At 48.5% G+C, this 24,402-nt stretch overlaps 1 protein-coding gene across 1 annotated transcript in view; it reads left to right on the top strand.

Moving 5' to 3' along the window:
- The window catches only part of PKD1L1 (polycystin 1 like 1, transient receptor potential channel interacting), a 95,798-nt gene extending 87,731 nt beyond the window's left edge, over nt 1–8,067 (top strand). Inside the window, exons 52-53 of the mRNA XM_087860643.1 lie at nt 1,053–1,220; nt 6,427–8,067. Of these exons, the coding sequence (XP_087716769.1) occupies nt 1,053–1,208 (156 nt within the window). The 3' untranslated portion in view covers nt 1,209–1,220; nt 6,427–8,067. The remainder of the gene's footprint in view (nt 1–1,052; nt 1,221–6,426) is intronic.
- Nucleotides 8,068–24,402: the final 16,335 nt, after the last annotated feature.

Below are 24,402 nucleotides of genomic sequence, written 5' to 3'. Positions count from 1 at the left end.
AAGCTGTGGGTCTTGGCTTAGTGAGCACGATGGCTCGTTCGTAGGATGCTTTCATTGGAGAACCTCACTTCCGGTTATTAAAGCACGGTGGGATTCTGTGCCCCCTGTCATCGCAGAGCCGTGGCATTTCCAGTGGAAATTCTAAAGCACTTAGCAGATTACCAAGCACGTTCTCTTCCCTTAACTCATGATATCCTTGGATGACCCTGTGAGGTTAGAAAGACCCACTTTATGATTTCCAACCCCGCAACACACACACACCCCACTCTGTCCCTACACAGAGGCCGTTTGCTTTTGGTTTCTGCCACCAGTGCCAGACTTCTCCCGAAACATGGGGATGTAGGCACAGCATTTGAGCCTCGTCCCCGCGATGTGATAGCGAGCAAACAAAGCAGGTATTTGCACACTGAATGCCCAGCTCTTCTCCACGACCGGTACTTCCGTGTCACTGAGCACAGTTCCGAACCCGATCATGTGCAGTTGTGATCTTGGGCGTTTTCATAGGGCTTCACTCTTTATCATGTATTGCACCACCCCTTAATGCCTTTACATTCATGTGATAATCCTCATATAGGCGTTCTGAACACTGACACTTAGCTGCGTCCGACCCGGGGCATCAGGGACGAGTGTGTATATGTGTGTGTGACCTGGGGCGTCAGGGAACTGAGGTTGAGGGCTCAGGCCTAGCACCCGGGTCTCTGACTCCAGTGAGCTTTCTCACAAAGCACAATGCCATCGAGAGTCAGTACCACGAGATGCTTCTGAAGACGAGGGGAAAAGAAAGAAATTCATTTCTTTTTTTTTTTTTTATAAAGATTTTTATTTATTTATTTAACAGAGATAGAGACAGCCAGCAAGAGAGGGAACACAAGCAGGGGGAGTGGGAGAGGAAGAAGCAGGCTCACAGCAGAGGAGCCTGATGTGGGGCTCGATCCCACAACGCCGGGATCACGCCCTGAGCCGAAGGCAGACGCTTAACCGCTGTGCCACCCAGGTGCCCCAAGAAATTCATTTCTTGAAGGCATTCACTAATCTGCTTTTCTTCGCTTCAGAATTACTACCTGGATGAAGTTTCCGATCTGCTAGATGAACTTTTGTGGAAGATACATGGTTTGTCCGGCAGCCCACAACGTCCTCTCCCAGAGCAGCGATTCGGTGCTGGAGAGGCCGGGGCAGAAGGCCATCCCTCAGTGGGCGTTTCTGCCTAACAAGCCACCGGGGTAAGCAAATGAGAAATTATTTTTATCGTTCTTCTTTTTAGCAAGATGTTTTTTAAGTTCTAAGGGAGGTATGACCTGGTCGCTGTTTCATATCATGAGGTGCATTTGCACAAATGTTCCCTCGGGGTAGGGAGCTGGTGGGAAGGGGCTCTGGTCAGAACTGAAGAAGTGCTAAATCGTGGAAAATGTATCTTGTGACCCCAGCTTATGATGGTGGCAGAAATATCTCTGTACTCCCTGACCTCTGACTCCAGCTGGGATCAACAGAGATAGGGAGAACCAGAAATGGGAATTCCATCCTCCCAGACACCAGGAAATATCCATGCTCCAGAACAGGACTGAGAATCCCCAAAATGGCGGCCACTACAGAGAAAATTAGACCAATGGGAGAGAGGATCCTGCCACTTCCCAGAGTACACAGACTTATTCCATTCTCAACAGCACACATGGGGGGGGGGGAAGAAAAAGCCCCTGGTTTGGAAGAAAAGATACTACAACATGACAGAGCTAAAGGAATCCCCTGCAGCATGAGTGTTGGGGACACGGGGCTGAAGGAAAGCCGTCTGTTACAGAAACCGTCTGTTGGTGTAGCGAGCAGAGGGGCTGTTGGTGGCCCACAGGCCTGGAGACACCCAGATGCCCACACTGTGGTAGGTACACGGTGAGAAGGCAGATGAGCGCTGGGCTCCAGCGTGACGTGTGTTCTCAGGGGCTCCCTGAGATCCAGAGAGACACCGTGGCGCCCAGACTGGCCACCATCACACAGCCCAGCGGCAGGGGCGTGCTCCCTGGCCACAGTGAGATGGACCCCTTTGTGCAGAAGTGGATGGTCATAACAAACACAAGTCACTATGGGATGATGAGACATGCTGCCCTAGAAAGCAGTCGTTGAAGATGACCGGAAGGGGAGGAGCTGAAGACCAGGTCCGCAAAGGATTGCCTCACACAGGTGAGATTGTAGGCAAGGTGTTCTCCGCACGCAAGACTAAATGCATGGAAAAGTTACCTCTCTGAAATAAGAGCGCCAAGCTGACAGAGCTAAAACGTGGAATAAAAGCTCAAAGGAGGGTTGACAGAGTCGAGGAAAGAAAAGGAACAGACACCAGAAACAGAGGCTGAGCAAAAGAAAAAAGGAACAGATTCACAGAAAAGAGAGTGAAGGACACGGATGGCAAGTTTGAGAACGCTCTGCAAAATGAGATTTAAAAAAAACACAATTAGAATTGATTTTAGGGACAATCAGACAAAAAAAAATAGAAGTCAGACAAAGAAGAATATGCATGAGGCACAGAAAGGACATATGTCATTAGCGTCTCCCTCCACCCCCCGGAGAGGAAAGTTTGAACAGAAAAAAAAAATATTTAAAGATATAATTTACAAAAACTTTCCTGAACTAAAGATATAGATCTATATGTTTAAAGAGTAATTGTAACCCAGGGAAGAAATGGATTCAAATCTGTTAAAACAAGGACAAATCTTCATAAAGTAACTAGAGTAAAAAACAAGAGAATCTTACATCTCAATACCTTCCCTACCCCCCAAAAATCAAGTCACTTCCAAATAACTAAAATTATTTAAAGGGTGTTTACTAATTATTATTTACATTGTAAGAAAGCTATTTAAGTGTGCATGTCATTAGGAAATTGGGCAAATGATAAGAAAACATAATTGTTACAGAATGGGAAATATGACGTCCGGTTGTGTAGGGAACTTAGAAGAGAATCTATTTTAAAAAGTACAGGTGCCCCTTACTTCTTTGTAGCATAAATTAATGGAAGAATTCAATATAAAATTTCAGAAGAAAGATGATTCTGTGCATTTGTATTCATTCATACCATGAGGTTAATGCTATTATTTCTAGATTCTAGGGTGAAAACAAAGGACCCTGCGTACCGCTAACTTTGTGCTCAGAGGAGAGTAGGGTCTCTGTTATGGAGCAGCAATGAATGAAAGTAAAATAAATAACTCGTCGATTGAAATCATAAGGAAAATGTGCACATGCACAAGCATGCACACATGCACACGTACACGTATCCATACACATGCACGCACACATGCACACGTGCACAGATACACACATCTGTACGCAGGCACGCACACATGCACAGATACAACTGTATGCAGGCATGCACACATGCACACGTGCACAGATACACACATCCGTACACAGGCACGCACACATGCACACATGCACACATACATCCGTACACAGGCATGCACACATGCACATGTGCACAGATACACATCCATACAGATGCGCACATATGCACACGTGCACAGATACACACATCCGTACGCAGGCATGCACACATGCACACATGCACAGATACACACATCCGTACACAGACATGCACACGTGCACACATACACACATCCGTACACAGGCTGCACACATGCACACGTGCACAGATACACACATCCGTACAGATACACACATATAAACACGTGCACACATACACACATCTGTACACAGGCACGCACATATGCACATGTGCATAGATACACATCTGTACAGAGGCACGCACACGTGGACACAGTGCATAGATACACACATCCGTACACAGGCACGCACACGTGCACACGTGCACAGATACACACATCCGTACACAGGCACACACACGTGCACACGTGCACAGATACACACATCCGTACACAGGCACGCACACATGCACACGTGCACACATACACACATCTGTAGACAGGCACACACATATGCACACATACACACATCCGTACACAGGCACACACACATGCACGTGTGCACAGATACACACATCCTTACACAGGCACGCACACATGCACACGTGCACACACACACATCTGTAGACAGGCACACACATATGCACACATACACACATCCGTACGCAGGCACACACACATGCACGTGTGCACAGATACACACATCCTTACACAGGCACGCACATATGCACACATGCACACATACACACATCCGTATACAGGCACGCACATATGCACACGTGCACACGTATGCAGGCACACACATATGCACACATACACACATCCGTACACAGGCACGCACACATGTACACATACACATATCCATGCACGCACAAACTAAGCAAAGCAGAAGGAAGGAATTTGTAAAGATGAAAATGCAATTTAATTAACTCAGCAAAAAATAGCCTGAGCTGAATCTTTTAACAACAATTAAATAGATAAATTCTTAGCTAACGTCTAGCTAAATACGATGGAAAAATACAATAAATGCACAGAATAAAAATGAGAAAGCAAAAATTAAGGAAATTCAGTGAATTACAAAATATTTGGAATGCGAGAACAGCCCTCAGTACTCCTCATGCACCAGCTAACTCGAGCCAGACAGAATCCTCAAGCAGCATGTGAAGACCACCCTTCCAAAGGCACGTCGGCTCACGTAAGTTCAAAACGTTCTTTGAACTGTTGCAGAGCGCAGAGACAGAGAAAGCTTCCAGATGCGCTTCTATGGATCTATGTAACATGTCGATATCAAAACCGGACAGCAATATCTCTAATTTAAAAAGACGAAACAACCACATGCCAGTCTTACTGATTTTGATACCAGAATACCTTAATTGATAAAACCTTGTAAAAATGAATGATCCCTATCAATGAAACCAAGGATTTCAGGGAACCACGCTCTGCCCCAAAATGTGGAACCCCTTCTCCCCATAGAAGGAGGGTGGGAAGCTTGCAGCTCTGTGGTCTTCACACCGGGCCACAGGCCCTGTGTGGAGAGAGCAACTTCCTGTCCCTCCTCCTGGAGCTGGTGGGGTCCCAGTGAACATAGTGGTGAGGCTGCCTTCCAACACGATGCCCAGTGCATACGGATCCTGATTCCCCAGAAGCAGGTAACTAGAAATCGTAAAACAGGACTTTGGGAATTTAGCATTTTCTCAGAAGAACATCATGATTGGAGGTTATGATCTTTATTAAGAATGTAATCTTGGGCACTTGGGGGACTCAGTCAGTGAAGCATCTGCCGTCGGCTCAGGTCATGATCCCGAAGTCCCCGGATTGAGTCCCGCGTCAGGCTTCCTGTTCATCGGGGAGTCTACTTCTCCTTCTGATTCTCCCCTCTCTCATGCTGTCTCTCTCCCTCTCTCAAATAAATATATAAAATCTTAAAAAAAAAAAAAAAGGAACGTAATCTTGCTAGGGCACCTGGCTGGCTCAGTCTGTTGAACAATGGACTCTTGATTTCAGCTCAGGTCATGATTTCAGGGTTGTGAGGCTGAGCCCCCATGTCAGGTTCCATGTCGAGCGTGGAGTCCACTTAGCATTCTATGTCCCTCTGCCCCTCCTCCCCTGCTCATGCCCTCTCTTTCTCTCTCTAAAAAACAAAACAAACAAAAACAACTGCAATTGGAATTCAGCCTCAGATTAGAAGAATAATACGCCATGATCATTTATGAGTTTCACACCAAAGAAATGTTTGAATATCAGGAAACAGATAGTGACCTTCACCAAGAAATGGCAGAGGCTGTCACTTGATTTACTCCATGACTGCACTTGATGAAATGCAACGTCCATTTCTGATTTTTAAAACACACTCTTAATTGAAGTAATTCAAAAAATAAGACAGTATGTCAAGTCAGGGCTACGTGTCACAGTGCCATGTCCAAGACCTTCCCACGGAGTCAGGGACGAGGGGAGATTGTTGCTTCAGAAGTCCCACCGGAGCACTTTTATGGGATTTACTGCTCTCGTCCTGGAAGCGCTGCCCGAGTTTATAGATCTAACAGCCCACAGTCACACTTAGGGCGCGGTCGCCAGTGTTCGCCAGGGCTCCGTACTCACAGCGCAGCCTATGGTGGGTCCTCAGATGGGACACAGCTTGTGCCGTTCAGACCAGTTTCCTGAAGTTCGAGGACAATCGCACTCGACGCCCCCAGGGGTGTGGGGGTGCCTGTGGATGGCAATTCCTGCACCGCGACCCGCTGACCCCACGCAGAACGGAACCAGAAAGTGCTTGGCCTTGGAACAGACCGGCGGGGGGGGGGGGGGGGGGCTGGACATCCCGGGACAGACCCTCTTTTGTATGCTGTGATCTGAGCCAACAACCCGTTTGAATTTCCTAACTTCAGGGCAGCTGTCTTTCATCTTAGCCATTAATAATTAAGATTCGTATCGTTACAAACTGGAAGGGTTCGATGCCTGGAGCTATGCGAGCCACCTACAAATCACATTGTTCTTTGTCTTTTCGAAGTGACTCAGTGCAGTGACACGCCGCGGGGCTGCCGCCTCTGCACGCTCGTCCTCGCCCGCTTGGCAGTCGCAGGTGCCTCGGCACGCTCTCTGCTCGGCTGTGTCCATCCCACCCGGGAGAGCTGCCCTCCAGTGCGTGCCCCTTGCTGAGCCAGAGGACCTGGCCCCAAATTCGTCCTGATGCCCCGGCCCCATCACCACCCTCCTAGGACCCGCTGCTCTGTGGGAGCGGCCAGGCCATTGAGACTTCGATGCAGCTTAGTGATGCCAGAGGGGTTTTTCCTGCCGATTTTCCTCTGGCTTTGCTTTTATGAACATGGCTGAGTCAGGCAGAAACATCCAGAAGGTCGGGAACAGCCTGACCTCAGGTTACAGTCTGCCTGAGCGGTTTTGGGCCTTTTCTTACAAGAAGTGTCGTTCCTTAGCGCTCACCTGCCCAGAGGAAAGCTGGGTATTTGGTGTAGCCGTGGAGGACTCGTGGCTCACTTTCCACTGCTGTGGACGTGGTTTGCGGAGGAGGGGGGCACGAGCACCCACGGCGTCTGCTTTCGGAGAGGTTCGTGCGTGCGCCCCGTGAGTCAGTGACCACCAGAACACAGGGGGCCATCGAAAGGGTGGATTTTCGTCCCACTTCTTCCCTTAACTTTGCCAGTTTGTGGGCGACCTTAAAAGATATTTAGAAGACTTGACTTTCCTTAACGTGGACAGCCTACAAATGCCAGGGAAACCCGTCCAGGAAATTTGCTGAGCTCCCCCGCTCATATCCTGGACATTTCATGGTCCTCATTGGGCTCCATAAACCCAGCTTTCTGGACTCATGAACACACGAAACTGGAATCCTTGAGAAGATAACAGGTGATGAAGAGTTTGTTTAAGGAAATACGCACTCGGCCTGGAACGCAGGAAGTATGGTCGCCCCGGAGAGGCAGGTGGGACCGGGGCTTGAGCACCTGCTGAGTGAGATTGGGTTTTAAGCGCTGGCTGGCTGGTGGGTGGGCCTAGGTAGTGACTGAACATCCTGAACCTCAGTGTCCTCCCCTCTGAAGGAGGCTCTCCCAGCACCAGGCTCCTATAATCATTCAACCTGGCTTTGCATTCATTCACCAAGTACGGTGGTGGGCACAGTTCCAGGGGCCGGGGGTGGGGGTCCAGTGATGTCTGTGTCCCCCGAGAAGACAGTATTCCTGGAACTTGGAAAATACAAGTCTCAGAATTGGGGGAAAAGTTCTGAACAACTCTGGTGCCCACATGGGTCGGCAGCATGGTGTGGCTCTTCGTGGCAGGCTGCGAGGGGCTGTTCATGATGCAGACGCTGGATTACGATGAGGTCTTGGGGTGCCAGGCTGGCTCGGTCGGTGGAGCACATGGCTCTTGCTCTCTGTGAGTCTGAGCCCCACACGGGTGTAGAGGTGATTTAAAAATAAAATCTTTTAAAAAGACAATAAAAAAAATTAATATGAGGGGCGCCTGGGTGGCTCAGTTGGTGAAGTGTCTGCCTTCAGCTCAGGTCATGATCCCGGGGTCCTGAGATTGAATCCCACATAGGGCTCCCTGCTCAGCGAGGAGTCTGCTTCTCCCTCTCCCTCTGCCACTCCCCTGCTTGTACTTGCTTTCTCCAATAAATAATAAAATCTTTTAAACAAATAAATTAATGAATTACATGAGGTTTCCTGGGAAGAATGCACTCCCCCATAACTCCCAAAAGTCACTCGCTAGGTAAGCAGGACATTGGTTCCGGATTTGACTGAACCGACCCAGCATCCCTGCTGGTCTGCCCGTGAGCTGTGTCTCACCCTCTTCTCTCAGTGCTTTCTACAGAACCCGGTGCTCAGTGAACACATATCCATGATTGGCCACAAGAAGCTACTAGAATATGTATATGGGTAGAAAGAGGGATGATGAAGTAAATAGGGCAGAACGTTAATACATGATTCCAAGACGAGGTATAGGAGCGCTCAAGTGAACTATTCTTGCAACTTTTCTTGTTCGTTCGAGATGATTTCCAAATGAAAAGATTTGGGGTGCCCAGCCGGCTCCATCGGTGGAACATGCGACTCTTGATCTCGGGGTTGTGGGTTCGAGCCCCACGCTAGCCGTAGAGATGGCTTAAAAAAAATAATAAGTGAAAAGCCCCACGGCAAGATGACAACATGCTAGAGTCAGCCGCGGGTGTGATTAGCTGTGATGGTTCTTGTTGTTTTTTTATAAACTTCTCTTCACGCCTAAGTGTACCTTGGAATTTTTCTCTTCCGTGGACATCACAAGAAAAGCTAATTAAATTTAAGAGAACTATTCAGATGTGATTTACAAATGCATAATATATCAGAAGTAGCAAGAACCAGACAGAAATATTCAAGAAGACAATCTTCAGAGATAAATTTCCTCTGCTTTCGGGATTGTATTTAAGTCTGCCCATGATAACTTCACAAGACCGAGCGCTCTTGTCGGAGTTGATTCATTCCTTCCTGGCAGACCGAGCTCCGGCAACGCTGAAATATTGTTGTTAATCCCTTTTCTATTTGGATGTGTGCTGGGGTAGCACTTGAGACGCGATGGATAGAAACCAGGACTTCTGTGTGACTGTGAAAACATAATTTATTTACTCGAGCCAAATTATCTCATAGCCGGAGCCAAGAAAGCTGAATTCCTAAAGACTGAACGGCGCTATCAGCTGGCTTCCTTCCGAAGAAGGTTCTGTTTTAGCTGAGAGTCTTTCAAACTACAGTTATGTCCAAAATAATAAGCCAAATATTACATTTGTTTGCTGGGGCGGCTGTCACGGCACGGGAGCCCCGGGATCCGAGGTGGGGTGCCGCTGGGCCTTGCGCCCTCTGAAGGTGCGAGGGATGGGTCTGGGCCAGGCCTCCCTTCCCCCTCCCCTGCTCGTCGGCTTGGGAAACCCCCCCCCCCCCGTTCCAGTTTTCCTGGCGTCTCCCCGTGCACATGTCTGTGTGTCTGGTAAGGATGTGGTCACCTGGGGTTAGGCCCCCCCCATGGGATCTCATCTTGATGTGTCCATCTGCAGAGTGAGGTCGCGTCGGCAGGCACTGGGGTGGCACCTCAGCGTCTTTGTGTGGGGGACCCATCACAAATACCTTTGAGCAACTGTAGCTATTTGAAGACAAGGACTATATCATCTCAATTAATTTCAACTTTTTGAGGAAGTTCATTCCACTAAGGTGATAAAGGTAAAACACAAATTTCACGAACTGTCTACTTTTTCCTCCATGTCGAGCCTCCTGTGGGGAGGATTTCATAGGACAGGTGTTTGTGCATTAGGGTCTGTTGATCATCATAAAAACTACAGAAGAAATGAATCATCTGAGTTCTTGGACCCTGAAAAAGCTTAGGTAATAACCAAAAATGAATTCTTTTTTGCCACTTGAAATGGCATTTTAAACTAGGAGCACAGTGGGGCACTTGGGTGGCTCAGTGGAGCGTTCGACTCTTGAGTTCAGCTCAGGTCATGATCTCAGGGTCGTGAGCTCGAGCCCCACGTCGAGCTCCACACTCAGCAGGGAGTCTGCTTCTCTCTCCCTCTGCCTCTGTCCCCCTGTCCCCAGCACTCTCTCTTTCTTTAAAGTAAATAAGTAAATCTTAAAAAAAATATATAGGCACACGATTGAGCCTCCCCCTGAAACCATGGGTGTCTGTGTACCACACCTTTAGTAAAGGGCTGACCCCACCCCCAGCGGCTTGGATGGAAGTGTCTAGCCAGGATAGACCCTGGCGCAGTGGTTCACAGGGGATGCTGCATCTGGCGATGTGTCCTGAGGAGCTCATCCTGCATCATGACGTCAAGGGGTGAGGCAAGTAATTGGAAGTGGGACCAAGGGGAGAGGAGGAGCAGAAGCTAGAGCCAGACCCCATACTCCCTCTCTGACATCCCCAAGTCTCTCTCGGATGGAAGAGAAGGGGTCTGAACTACAGCAGGCACTGTGGGCGTACCAGACCCAAGAATGTCCCCACTCACTGCCCCGGGGTGAGAATGTACTGGACCGGGTCTGCAGAATTAGAGTGCTTGTAGAAGGAAGCTGTGGAAGTCTCTGCGACTGGGGACCCCCGGTCTAGGACTGGCCATCCTCTTCCCGACATCTTCCACTGCTGTGGATTGTCTGGAACGGGCTGAAGAGCGCGAGAATACTAGCCTTTGGTCTCAGAAACGTAGAGGCCTTAGGAAGGCTTTCTGTGCGGTGAGCAGAGCTCAGTTGTTTTCCAGAGATCTGTGCTGGCCACGGGCACATTCATAACTACTGCATTTCCTTTTCACCGTCTTCCTGGCCCTGTTGTCAGGCAAGCAGCAGGGAAACTGGATCATCAAATTTCAGGAGCGTGAGCAGACCATTCAACGACCTTAGCGTGCCCAGTGCCCTGCAGACGGTGAGCAGGTTTTGTTCCCAAAGCTGTGACGACAACGTTTCTAATCCTCAGACGTGGCTGGTTTCTTGAATGCTGAGTCAGAGGAGAGGGACGGCGAGCCGGGTCGCGGCCGTGGTCAGGACGGTGAGGTGGGGCAAAGCGATGGACCCAGAGGTCATGGGACAGAGCAGAGAATCCAGAAATAGAGCCACGCAAACAGGCCCAACCAGTTTTGGACAGAAGTGCAAAACAATTCAGTGGAGGAAGACCAGCCTTTCCAACAGTGATGCTGGCGCGATCGGACGGACGGCCGCAAGAAAGAGAGAAAAATAGTGCAACTTGCCCTCACACCTTAGAAAAAAATTAACTCCAAACAGAGCAGGGACGCAAATGAAAAATGTAGAACCACAGCATTTTTGAAAAAAGAACCAAAGAAGCAAATCAGCACAGTCCAAAGATCGAAATGAGAAGCTGTGCTCTGCAAGCCCCCCTGGGAAAAGGGTAAACGGACTACACGTTCGACAAAGGACTAGTTTCTAGAACATATGAAGAACTCTCGGAACTCAGCAATAAATTACAAATAATCCAGGTAGAAAACGGACCAAAACATGAGTGGACATTTCACTGAAGAGAACGTCCAGAAACTTCCGAGAAGATGTGAGCCCCAGCAGCCACCAGGGAGATGCAGGGTGCGACCAGTGAGGCGTCACCCGCACCCATGACAACGGCTCGAGTAAAAGTGGTGACACGAAACGGGGCGCGCGTGCAGAGAGCAGCTCTCTCATCCGTTGCAGGCGGGGATGTAAAATGGTACAGCCCCTTTGCGGAACAGGCCACTTCTCATAAAATGAAACACGAAAACTTAGGATCCGGGGATGGTACCAGAAATGATACATTTATCCCAGAGAAATGGAGACTAGTAGTCACAAAACCCTGTGCATGCACGTTCCTAGCTTCCTTGTAATACCCCTAAGCAGGGAAACCTCCCTGATATCTGTCACTGACCGAACAGCTGAACTGTAGGGCCTTCGTCCGTGCCACATTACGCAGCACGGAAAAGGAACAGCGTATCCGTGCGAGCAGCAACCAGGGTGAGTCTCCAGGAGTGATGCTGACTGCAAGCGCCAAGCTCGGGTTACGTAGTATACGATCGTGTTTATATAACACGCTTGAAGTGGCAACATTATAGCTGGACCGCAGATTCTGGAGCAGGAGGGAGAGAGGCACAGCTAGAATAAGGCAGCAGGAGGGACCCTGGGGATGGAATGTTCTGTATCTTGACCATATCAGATGTAACGTCCAAGTTGAGATGGTCCTGTGCTTGCGTGAGAGGTTACCGCTGAGGAAAGACAGGTAAAGTGTTCGTGGGCTCTCCGTACGAGTTTTTATAACTGCACCTGTACCTACAATCTCTCAAAGTTAAAAAAAAAATCAGTTTAAAAATAATTTAAGGTTGTTATAACATGCAAAACTAACATGATGGAAATGACACTTTATAATTAATAAAAAATGTAATGCTTTCTCGCGGCGCCTGGGTGGCACAGCGGTTGGGCGTCTGCCTTCGGCTCAGGGCGTGATCCCGGCGTTATGGGATCGAGCCCCACATCAGGCTCCTCTGCTATGAGCCTGCTTCTTCCTCTCCCACTCCCCCTGCTTGTGTTCCCTCTCTCGCTGGCTGTCTCTATCTCTGTCGAATAAATAAATAAAATCTTAAAAAAAAAATGTAATGCTTTCTCTAGCAGACAAGAGAGCAGCCCCGATCAGAAATGCGCATCACAACCCACGCTGCTTCCTGGCACCTCCTTCCTCCAGCCCAGCCTGGGGTTTATCCTTTCCCTCAATTATCTTTCCAGGGTGAAAGTTCCAGAGCACGGAGGCATCTGCGATCCTCCAGGGGTGGCCATCTGGAGTGCTCTGAGTTTGGCCGAATGAGATCCAGCCCCGTGCTAGGCCCTACACCATGGTGGAACCTGGAGAGTCCCTCTTGAAAGCTCAAACCTCGGAATTATTTGGGATCAGGGTCATATGTTTGTGTCAGTAACCAGATACCTGCAGAGAGAACGCCGGCAGGAAGTGTGGGTAGAAGAAAGATCGGGGCATCGGCCAAGCCCGAGAGATACAGGAGCTCCGCCCAAAGCAAGAACCACCCTCCCTGACAAGAGCTCAGCGAACGGGCAGCTTGCTCCTTACCAAGCAGCACGTTTCCGCCACGAAGGCTCCCCGGCATCCCAACAGCATCAATACCCCGGAGTGAAAGGGACGAAGGAAAGCGAGTCACCCAGGAACGTGCAAGTTTGCTGTCCACACGCACCGCTAAATGCTGTCTCTGCTCTAGGTCGGCCACTTGACGGGCCACGCAGCCGGCGGGCTTTCTGGTGGGACATCTGTCCGCACGGTCTAATTTCTTCTACTTCTGGACCCATGTTTGCGCCCCTCACCTAAGAAGCAAATGGAAATCCTCGTGGTGCTGGGCAGGGCCAATGCTGTACTTCATTCACGCTTTAGACCAGAGAAGTTAAGGCTCTGAGAGTGTATTTTCAAAGACCGTTGAGATTCTCCATGGGACAAATGTTCTGATTGAATGACTAGTAGAACAACTTGTGAGCTCAGCTCATGTTTAAAAAGATAACGGTCACCAGTTTGTTCTGTGGGCAAAAGTCCTTCCAAGATAAATAGTCTTGCCTTCATTCCAGGTGGGTCTGGTTCAAGATCGGAGGTGCCTCTGAGGTCAGCAGGAGGTCCGGGTCCCAGGCACAGGGACGGCAGTCTCGGGGAGAGGCCAGCACAAACGGGACTGAGAAGTCTGTGAGATGCCGTGAAAGAGGAACTTTTAAGGCACTGACCCACGTACCAGTGATACGATTGCATTTCCGGTGCCCTTGTCCCTACTCCAGATTTAAGTTTACCGGAAACTGATGTCTTAGGTCGAAGACCTTGGCACATCAAAGAACAGAATTGGCTTTATTATTTGTAAGAGAAATCCTTTCCTCATTCCACCCAACTGTAAACTACATTTTTTGATGATGCCCCCATCTCCACCTGGCATTGCCCCACCCCCACCGTCCCATCTGACATTTCTCTGAGTCTCTTCACTTGCTGGTGACTCCTGGAGCTCCTCCTCCAGCCCTGTGTGTACTTCCTGTGTGTCCAGAATGATAAACGAGAGTCCAGGGGTAGGGCGATCGGGAGAAGATGAGTTCTGTGATGCTGTGGCTCACAGGAGCCTGGTTTCCCTTCTCCTCAGCCCAGCGGGGGTCATCTGGTCTCAAAGGACCTGCTTCAGTTTCATTGCCTTTCTCTGCTCAAGGCACTGATTTCTGTCCCGATCTTTAGTATTCTCTTTCTCCTGCTGGCATTAGGTTTGAGTGGTTCTTCCTGTCCTTCTTCAGACAGAAGCCGAGGTCACTGGTTGGAGACGTTTCTTCTTTCCCGTTACACACATTTGGCGCTCGGTTCTCTCTCAAAGGATAACGCACCCCACCGGCTGTTACAGGCTGTGTTTTCATTGTCATTTAGTTCAGAATACTTTCTCATTTCCCTTTGGCTTCTTCTGTGACCCCCATCGATCATTTAGAAGTGTGTGTGTTTTAGTCTGTGTGTATTGGGATTTTCCAGATGTCCTTACGTAACTGATTTCTAACGTTACTCTGTTGTGTCGGAGAACATACTTCATGTGGCTCGAATCCCTTGACAATTCTGAGACTCGTTCTGTGGCCCCAAACGTGGTCAGATGTCACAGGGAGCGTGTTCCCTTTGTCGCCGAGAGAGCTCTCTGTGGCAGAGCTCCTGGAGGCAGGGCTGGCTGACGGTGCTGTTGGAGGCTGGTGCACCTGCTGGCTGTCTGTAGTTCCACTGGTGTCGGTCAGGATGTGGGGACTGAAGTCACATCCTGTGGCCGTGGCTCACCTGCCTCTCCTTGCAGCGCCTACAGCTTTTCTCACTTTGTCCTTATCCTCGTTCCTCCGTACAGAGTGTCCTTTCTCTCAGACCACTTTCAAGGTTTTCTCTTTATCGCTGGTTTTGAGCAATTGGGGTCCGACGTGCTCGGGGTGGTTTTCTTCGTGTCTGTGATGCTCAGCCTCGCTGGGTCTAGGAATGTACAGCTTCCATGAAAACTGGAAAATCTGGGGATGTTTCTTCACATGTTTTCCTGACACCCCCCCCTTCACTGGCCTCAACCACTTGTCAGGCCCCCTGACGTTGTCCCACAGCTCACTGGTGTCCTTTTCCCTTAAAACATCTTTTTTTCTCTCTGTGTTTCTTTTCAAATATTTTAAATTATCTACATCCTCAAGTTTGCTAATCTTTCCTTTCCCAGTGTCCCATCTTCCCTGAATCCCACCCAGCATATATATTTATATATATACACACACGCAGTTTATCTCACACTTTATAGTTTCCATCTCTAGAAGTTTGACTGGTTGTTTTTTTTTTAAGATTTATTTATTTATTTGAGAGAGAGAGAGCGTGTGCACGCACGTGCGTGCACAAGTGGAGGGAGGAGCAGAGGGAGAGAGAGAATATCAGGCAGACGCTGCCCTGAGTGAGGAACCTCACACGGGGCTCGATCCCACAACCCCGAGATCAAGACCTGAGCCCAAACCAAGAGTCGGACTCCCAGCCGACTGAGCCACCCATAGGCGTCCCTGAATGGTTGGTTTTTTTAAACGTATCTGCCATGTCTCTACTTCACTTCTTGACTATCTAGAAATCCAGTCATAATAAGACCTTTGGTTCACACCTGCGAATCCCAGCGTCTGTCCGCTCCGCATCGGCCTGCACTGTTTGATTTTCCTCCTCATGCCGGTCACATTTCTCCACTGCTTTGCATACCCGCTCCCTGCTAAATACTGGTTTGTGAATTTTACCTTGTTGAAGGCTGGATATTTTCATATTTCTATAAAAATTCATGAGCTTTGTTCTGGGATGCAGTGAGCTCCTTGGAAAGACTTTGAGCCACTTGACTCTTGCTTTGAAGACATGCGAATGTGGCGCATGAGGCCTCGCGACCATGAGGTTGTCCGTTCCGGCCCGTGTGGGCACCGGGCGCGGCTCTGACCCGCTCGGCTGCTCTCGGCCTGGCCTTGAGGAATTTCCCCTCCGCCGATGTGCGGAGGGCCTCTCTGGGCCTCTCTCCTCTGCGGGGCCCCTGCGAACGCCAGCTGCTGGGACCCCCAGGCCCTCACCTCTGCCCCCAGCCCAGATAGCCTACTGCGCCCTGCCTATGCGCCCCCTCCCTGCACCGCAGCCTGGAAACTCAGGCAGCGGGCCGCACATGCTGGGGCTCATCTTGCTTGCCCCCTGTCTCCCAGCAGAGGGATGAACTGTTGATTCACGGGAACCCAGGGATGGGTCCCCCTGCCTACACCGAGTGGAAGCACTGGGACAACTAGAGTCCTGACTCACCGAATGCTTCCATTCACATGTGATTCTGGGATGGGAAAACGAGCGTGTCTTGACAGGAGCCAGACCCCTGACTGATGGGGGCCGGGGGTGGGGATGGAGGGGCTACAAAGAGCCATGAGGAGTCACTTGGGGGCCATGCACATGTCATCGCCTTGACTGCGGTGATGGTTTCCGCCCTAAACACGCGAAGCCTGTTGTTGGCACCAACAACCTTCAGGAAAGTCATCGAGAAGTTGCACTCCTGAGCCAGCCCGCTGGTGGCATTCCCGACTCCGGCCTGGAGACCCGCGCCTGCATCCAAGGGGGGCTCTGAGTCAGAACCCGCAGAACGTCCATGCAGGCCCTGCAGTGCTGCCCGGGGTTCTGCTCACGTCCTCCACGGGGCTGAGTGGCTGTCAGGCCGTGGCTGTGGCTATGGCCGTGGCCGAGGCCGAGGGCAGAGCACTGAGAGCTCCACTCCCCCCAACAGCAGCCGCGCTGGGGGCCTCTTTCCTTCCATCTTGGTCAGTCCCAGGTGCTAACTAGGAGGCCGTTGTTGATTACTGGCGAAGCGGGGCATGTTTTTTTATGTGTGCTGGCCACTTTTTTTTTTTTTTTTGGTAAATTATTCATGTACTTGGCCCACTTTCCTTTTTTTTAAAGATGTCTTATGTATTCATTTGAGAATAGGACCTCAGGGAAGGGGGGGGAGCAGAGGGAGAGGGAGAAGCAGGCTCCCCGCTGAGCAGGGAGCCCCACTTGGGACTCAATTCCAGGACCTCAAGATCACAACCTGAGTCAAAGGCAGACACTTCACCAACTGAGCCACCCAGGTGCCCCGGCCCATTTTTCAATTGGAAAAAATATTTACTTCTGTGTCTGATTAGAAGAGCTCTTTATTTAGTAAGTGTGTTAATTTGCTGGGGCAGTCAGAACGCAGTAGCACAGATCGCGTGGCCCGGACAGAAACTGAATTCCTCCCAGTGTTGGAGGCTGGAAGTCTGAGATCTGGTTGTCCTGAGGCCTCTCTCCCGGGCGGGGAGACGCCGTCTTCTTCTGTGTCCTGACCTCCTCCTCTTATAAGGGCATCAGTCAGATGGCATTAGCGCCCATCCACACGGCCTCATTTTGCCTTAATCTCATCTTTAAAGACCCTATCTCCAAATACGGTTACATTCCGAGGTTCAAACATGGACGGGGCTGTCAACATATGAATTCCATGGGGACGCAATTCGGCCCATAACACTAAGAATTCCAGCTATTCTACCGACTTCGTTTTCTGCCTTTGAAATTCCTGTTGATAACAAGTACTAACAGACCATCTACATATAGGTGTGTGTTTTTCTATTGCTTGGCTCATGCCAGCCACTGTTCGCAGTTTTGGGTTTTTTTTACAAACATTAACTAGTTGAGTCTTCACACAACCCTGAGAAGTAGGTTTTATTAGCATTTGCCTTTGTGTCGGGGCGCAGAGGTAAAGTAACGTGTCCTGGGTCCCAGAGCGAGAAGGCGGTGATGCTAACAGGTGAACCCAGGCGCTGGGGTTCTGGAAACGGCATTTACGCATCAGGACATCCTGCCTCTCGGGGGGAATAGATTCCACGGAAACTTCACCCCAGGTTGTACTCACACGCCCGCGTCTGCTTCTCAGCATCTGCCCTTGGGGTTCGCTCCACAGAACCTTCTCCGTCCTGACAGTTCGTAATACGGATTGATCTTTCCGTCCGCTACTTATGTCGGGTGGATTTGGAATTCGTTTTGGTATAAGATGGTTTTCATTTTTTCTTTCTAGCCGCCAGGCACAGAGGACTGTTGGCAGCCTGGTGCCACGCCAGGGCGCTCTGGAACACCGTCTTACTGAACCTGCACGACGCCGTCTGCCGCCGACATCCGGGTTTTACAAGGACAAGAGCCAAGGTTTCAGGAAGGCACCAATGATTCCAGTTCACACAAGTATATGGAAAACGAAGTCACCATCAAGGTTTGTCTGTCACTAGACCATCACTCAAAACCCTCTTCCCAACAGTTCCGATTGGGATAAGATTCCAGCTCTCCCGTTTTCCAGAGGGTTCCTTTCCCAGCTGCCCTAGAGCTAGGTATTATTATATTTGTTTGCTTATTTGTTTTATGGAATCCATCCTGGTATCAAAAGACTATCATCTTATTTTGTGAAGTTTCTGTTCTAGCTGTGAGTCTCACTTCCTATAAGTTAGCACATAAATCTAATAAATGCAATGAAATGGACTGGGACGGGGGCGCCTGGGTGGCTCAGTCGATTAAGCATCTGACTCTTGATTTTGGCTCAGGTCATGATCTCAGGGTGGTGAGATCGAGCCCCACATTGGGCTCTATGCTCAGTGGGGGATTTGCTTGGGATGCTCTCTCTCTGTCTCCCTCTGCCCCTCCTCCCCTGCTCCCTCTCAAAAAAAAAAAAAAAAAAAAAGAGGAAAAAAGAAAGAAGAAAAAAACAAAAGAATTGGACCAGGATGGGATTTTGATTTTTAAGTAGGATTTTTGAAATAAAGTCCTCATTTTGTAAAGTTAGCAATTGAATCTTGCCAGATGAATGGCTCTCATTTTTCCTGACTTACTAATTCAATATAAAATGGTTATTCAAACTGAACCTTTGAAGTTGGCTGGGTTGCTATTTTGAATCCATTTAAAAACCTCCTTGCTCTCTTTGCAGCTTCTTGGGGTACAAAAAAAAAAAAAAGGAAGGAAGGAAGGAAGGAAGGAAGGAAGGAAGGAAGAAAGAAAGAAAGAAAGAAAGAAAGAAAGAAAGAAAGAAAGAAAGAAAGAAAGAAAGAAAGAAAGAAAGAAAGAAAGAAAAGGAAAGAAATTTGAAGATGATGTTGTGGTGACCATTTGCAACATATATAAATATCAAATCATTACATTGTACGCCTGCAACTACTATAATGCTATGTGGCAATGATGTCAATAAAAGCATTAAAATCTATGATACAAAAAAAGTTTTTTAGAAGTATTTTTTAAACAATGAATTCGATTTATTTCATTTTTCTTTATTCTCTTTATACCTGGCCTCTTTCCAAAAAAAAATAAATGAACAGAATCTTGAGAAAGTGTATAAACAAGGATATCAATACTGCACGATAATCAATAAACCAGCTGGGGAATAAAAGTCGTGGAGAAGGGGCGCCTGGGTGGCACAGCGGTTAAGCGTCTGCCTTCAGCTCAGGGTGTGATCCCGACGTTCTGGGATCGAGCCCCACGTCAGGCTCCTCCGCTATGAGCCTGCTTCTTCCTCTCCCACTCCCCCTGCTTGTGTTCCCTCTCTCGCAGGCTGTCTCTATCTCTGTCGAATAAATAAAATCAAATCTTAAAAAAAAAAAAAAGTCGTGGAGGAGAAAGCAAACAGTCTGTTGAGCATCTGACTCTTGGTTTCCGCTCATGTCATGAGCTCATGGATCGTGGGATTGAGCCCTGGGTCCGGCTCCACGCATGGTGGGGAGTTTGCTTTGAAGATTCTCTCTCTTCCTCTCCTTCTGCCCCTCCCCACCCCACACTCACTCTCTTTCTAAAATAAATAAATACATCTTGAAAAAAGAAAAGAAAACTGAATGAGGTTAAAGCAAGCTGTGCACCTACCTGGGGGGGTGGGGAGGGGAGAAATGACAGGCAGAAGAGATAGCAAGTGCAAAGGCCCTGAGGTGCACCCACCTCCCCCCTGCAACATAATGCGAGAGAGACAGAGACAGAGGGAGAAGGAGCAGAGAGGGGAGAGGAGGTAGGAGACTAAATAAGGAGACAGCCAACAACCAGGGCATGGGGAGTCTTGCAGACACAGTATGATTGTGAATTTTATTCTCAGTGTAAGCTGGGAATGGTATGATCAATATATTTTTAAAGACCTAACTCTGCTGCTATGTGGACAAGAAGCTGTAGGGGGGCAAGAGATGAGGGAGGAGACTGGCTGGGAGACCATGGAGTAACCCAGCAGAAGGTGGGGGCAGTTTGGTGTTGGGTGAGGAATGGCTGGCTCGAGGAGCTCCATTTCAAGATAGAGCTGTCAGACTTCGCGAATGGAGTGGGCTTCAGGTACAGGACTCAGGATGGCCCTGAGGGAGGCTTTGAGCCGGAGCGACTGGTAAAGTGATGCACGCACGATAGAATGGGTATCTGACACCTGCATGGGGAATTCATGGTGAGGAGACCACTGGTGTCCACGTGTGTGAAAATAAATTAGATTCATACCTCACACTACAAAAAAGAGTACGTTCCCAATGTGTTTGACACCTAAATGTAAAAAGTAAAACTTTAATATTTTTAAAAGAAAAATAGGAAAAATTATTGTGGCCTTATTTATAGAAGAAAAAGTTTTTTTTTTTTAAAGAAGACAGAAAAGCAAAATTCAAAAAATTAAAAATAAATTTTATTATTTACAGCTTTTGCCCAGCTTCATCGAGATATATTTACAAATAAAATTATAAATATTTAAGGCATACAACGTAACGATTTGGTATACGTATGCATTGTGAAATGATCGCAATAATTAGCTAACTCACATATCCGTTAGCTCACATACTTACCATCTGTGTGTGTGATAAGAACACAAAATCTACTGTTCCAGCAAATGTCAAGTATACGATACGTTATCATTATTGTCACCATGCTGCACATTAGATCCTTCTAAATCATTCATCTTATAACGGAAGGTTTGCACCCTTTGTGGATATCTCCCCGCCCCTCTTCCCCTCTGCCCCGGTCACCACCACTCCATTCTGTTTCTGTGAGTTCCTACTGTTCAGTTCCACATGTAAATAAGATCATGCATTATCTGCCTTTCTGTGCCTGACTTAATTTCACTCAGCATGATGTCTTCTAGGTCCATCCATGTTGTTGCAAATGGCAGAACTTCCTTTTTGAGGCCACATAATATTCCACTGTACATACACCACATCTTCCTTATCCATTCATCCATTGACAGACGCTAAGGTCATTCCCATGCCGTGGCTACTGTGAATAATCCTGCAGTGAGCGTGGGGTGCAGATGTCACTCTGACATAGTGACTTTATGTCCTTTGGATAAATACCCGGAAGCGGGGTTACTGGATCACGGAAGCCCTATTTTAACTTCTTGCGGAATCTCCGTGCTGTTTCCAAAATGGCTGCATCAATTTACATTCCCAACAAAAGTGTCCAAGGGTTCCCTTTTCTCCACATCCGCCAACATGTGAGGTCTCCTGTTGTTTTGACGACAGCCATTCTGATAGGCGTGAGGTGACATGTCATTGTGGTTTGGATTTGCATTTCCCTGATGATGAGTGATGTTGAGCGTCTTCTCATGTGTCCGTTGGCCATTGGAAAAACACCTATTCAGTTCCTTTGCCCATTTTATAGTCAGGTTATTTTCTTGTTTGCTTTTTACTACTAAGTAAACACACATAGTGTGTTATATAAACGTACCAGGTATTAACCTCTTATCAGATATACACTTTGTAAATATTTCCTCCTGCTCTGTAGATCGCCTTTTCATTTTGTTGATGGTTCCTTTGCCGTGCAGAAGTTTTTTAGTGTGAAATAGTCCCACTGGTTTACTTTTTTTTTCTTTTGTTGCTTTTGCTTTTGGTGTCAAATCCCAAAAACTCATTGCCCAGACCCGTGTTAAGAAGCTTCTTCCCCAAGGGCACCTGAGTGGTGCTGTCGGTTAAGCGTCTGCCTTCAGCTCAGGTCGTGATCCCGGAGTCCTGGGATCAAGTCCCCGTGTTGGGCTATTTGCTCAGCAGGGAGTCTGCTTCTCCCTCTCCGTCTGTTGCTCCCCTGGCTTGTGCTCTCTCTCTCTCTCTGACAAATAAATAAATAAAATATTTTTAAAAAAGAAGAAGCCTCGTCCCTGTGTTTTTTTCTAGCAGTCTTATGGCATGAGGTCTTACACTGAAGTCTTTAATCCATTTCAAGTTATTTTTTTGTGAGTGGTAGGGGTCCAGTTTCATTCTCCAGCACATGGATATCCAGTTTTCCAATAGTATTTATTGAAGACTGTCCCTTCCCCATCATGTGTTCTTGGCACCCTTGTCAAAGATTAGGAGCCTGTGTCCGTGTGGATTTATTCCTGGGCTCTCTACTCTGTTCATGGGTCCACATGACCATCTGTATGTCAGTACCATGTTGTTGTGATCTCTACGGCTGTTTAATACAGTTTGAAATCAGGAAGCGTTGTGCCTCCAGCTTTGTCCTTCCTCAAAGTTGCTTTGGCAATTTGGGGTCTTCTGTGGTTCCATGTGAATTTGAGGATAGTTTTTTCTATTTCTGTGAAAAATGCCATTGGAATTTTGATAGGGATTGCATTCAATCTATAGGCCATTTTGTGCAGTAGGGATATATTAACAATATTAATTCTTCCACTCCAAGAACACGGGATAGCTTTCCATTTATTTATGTCTTCTTCGCTGTCTTTTTTTTCCAAGATTTTATTTATTTATTTATTTGAGAGAGTGAATAGGTGACACAGAGAGAGAGCACATGAGCAGGGGCAGAGACAGAGGGACAAGCAGACTCCCCCACTGAGCAGGGAGCCCGAGGCGGGGCTCGATCCTAGGATCCCAGGATCATGACCGAAGCCAAAGACAGATACTTAACTGGCTGAGCCACCAGGTGCCCCTGTCTTCTTCAATTTCTTTCATCAAAGTCTTATAGTTTTCAGAGCATAGATTTTTCACCTCCTTGGTTAAACTTATTCCCCTACTGTTTTATTCTTTTTGATGTTATTATAAGTGGGGTGTATTTTTTGTAATTTCTTTTTTCACATTTAAAACTTTAAAATTTCTCTCCAAAACGAAAACCTGTAAGCGTAGAGAACAGACAGCCACGCGGTGAGAAGCGATATTCTTACTATGTATAACTGACAACGAATGAGTATGCAGCATGGACGAAGAACGCCTACAAATCCACGAGAAAAAGGCAAATCCACGAAAACAGGCAAAAGTGAAAGGACGAGGGACAGCAGGATCCGTACGGCAACAGCCGTACAAGGAAAGAACGGATGTTCAAACCCATCAGGAATCAAGGAGCCATTCAAATAACCCGCACGGCCGCGCCGTAGCCCGCAGGTGGGCACAGAGTAAAGTGCGTGATGACCCGAGCGCTTGCCAGGGGACGAAGAAGCAAGAAAACCCCTGTGCGTTGCCGGGAGCTGCAAATTCCTGCAATCGCCGCTGAAACAATATGCCAAGAAGCTGATCTTCTGGGGGCAACTGGTGGCGCCGTCCGTGGAGGGTCCGACTCTTGGTTTCAGCTCGGGTCGTGATCTCAAGGTCGTGGGATCGAGCCCCACATCAGGCTCCATGCTCAGTGGGGAGTCTGCTTGAGAGTCTCCCTCTCCCTCTACCCCTCCCCCCACTCGCACTCCCCCCCCACCAAATAAATAAATCTTAAAAAAAAAAAAGAAAGAACAGTTTCTGTGACCTGTGTGAGGGGAGCACTGGTGGCACTGTGTGCATATCTGAAGAGGTAATGCTGGGAAGCTTCGGGAGACACAGTCCTCCTAGGGCTTCCTGTTCCCCTCTGAGCCTCGCTGGCTGTGCCAGGACCGGAAGGCCTGGACTGCTCTTGACCCACCATGTTTCGCAGCTGTGTTTACAGGCAAGAACCGCGAAGGACGAGATGATGTCATCCCAGAATGGAGTGGCAGCTCGCGTCCCAACTGCCCTACACCCACAGGGTCCCCCCACGGTCAGAGGCCCTCCCTTGAGCTGGACCTGCTGTGTGCAGCTGTCGCCTCTGTGGTCACCCCGTGGGCACTGCGGGTGGGGAACCAGTGCCCGCACGCTGGCCCTCCGGCTGCTGCTTTGGCTGTGACTAACAGTCCTCCGTCTCTGAGCCCAGAACCTCGTGTCTTCTTCCACCGGCCTGAAACTGGGGCAGCCTAACTTGCTGGTCAGTAAGTGGGTGAGAGCCCAGAACTTTCCCAGTTCTTGACCGAAGCCACCCAAACATCCAGCGGTATCCTGATTAAAGTGTCCAATGCCCATGAAATGAAGTGCTACGCACCAGTTACATGAAATGAATTAGACTTCACCTGTCAATAGTACTACATCGTATAGCGCCATGTCAGATGAAAACAAGCTTATCACAGAATGATGCATTCACATACAAATTCGGGCCTTTGCTCCCTGTCGTGAATGGATATGGTCATCTGTAACAGAGCAGAGATATGTCCTGGGGATGAGAAACGTCCGTTTAAGGACGAGGAAGGGAGCACAGAGGGGCTTTT

This window comes from Ursus americanus, chromosome 3 (assembly GCF_024610735.1).
Source record: "Ursus americanus isolate L20-20 chromosome 3, mUrsAme1.1.p, whole genome shotgun sequence".
Classification (NCBI taxonomy): domain Eukaryota; kingdom Metazoa; phylum Chordata; class Mammalia; order Carnivora; family Ursidae; genus Ursus; species Ursus americanus.
This window is presented reverse-complemented; position numbering and strand designations above follow the sequence as displayed.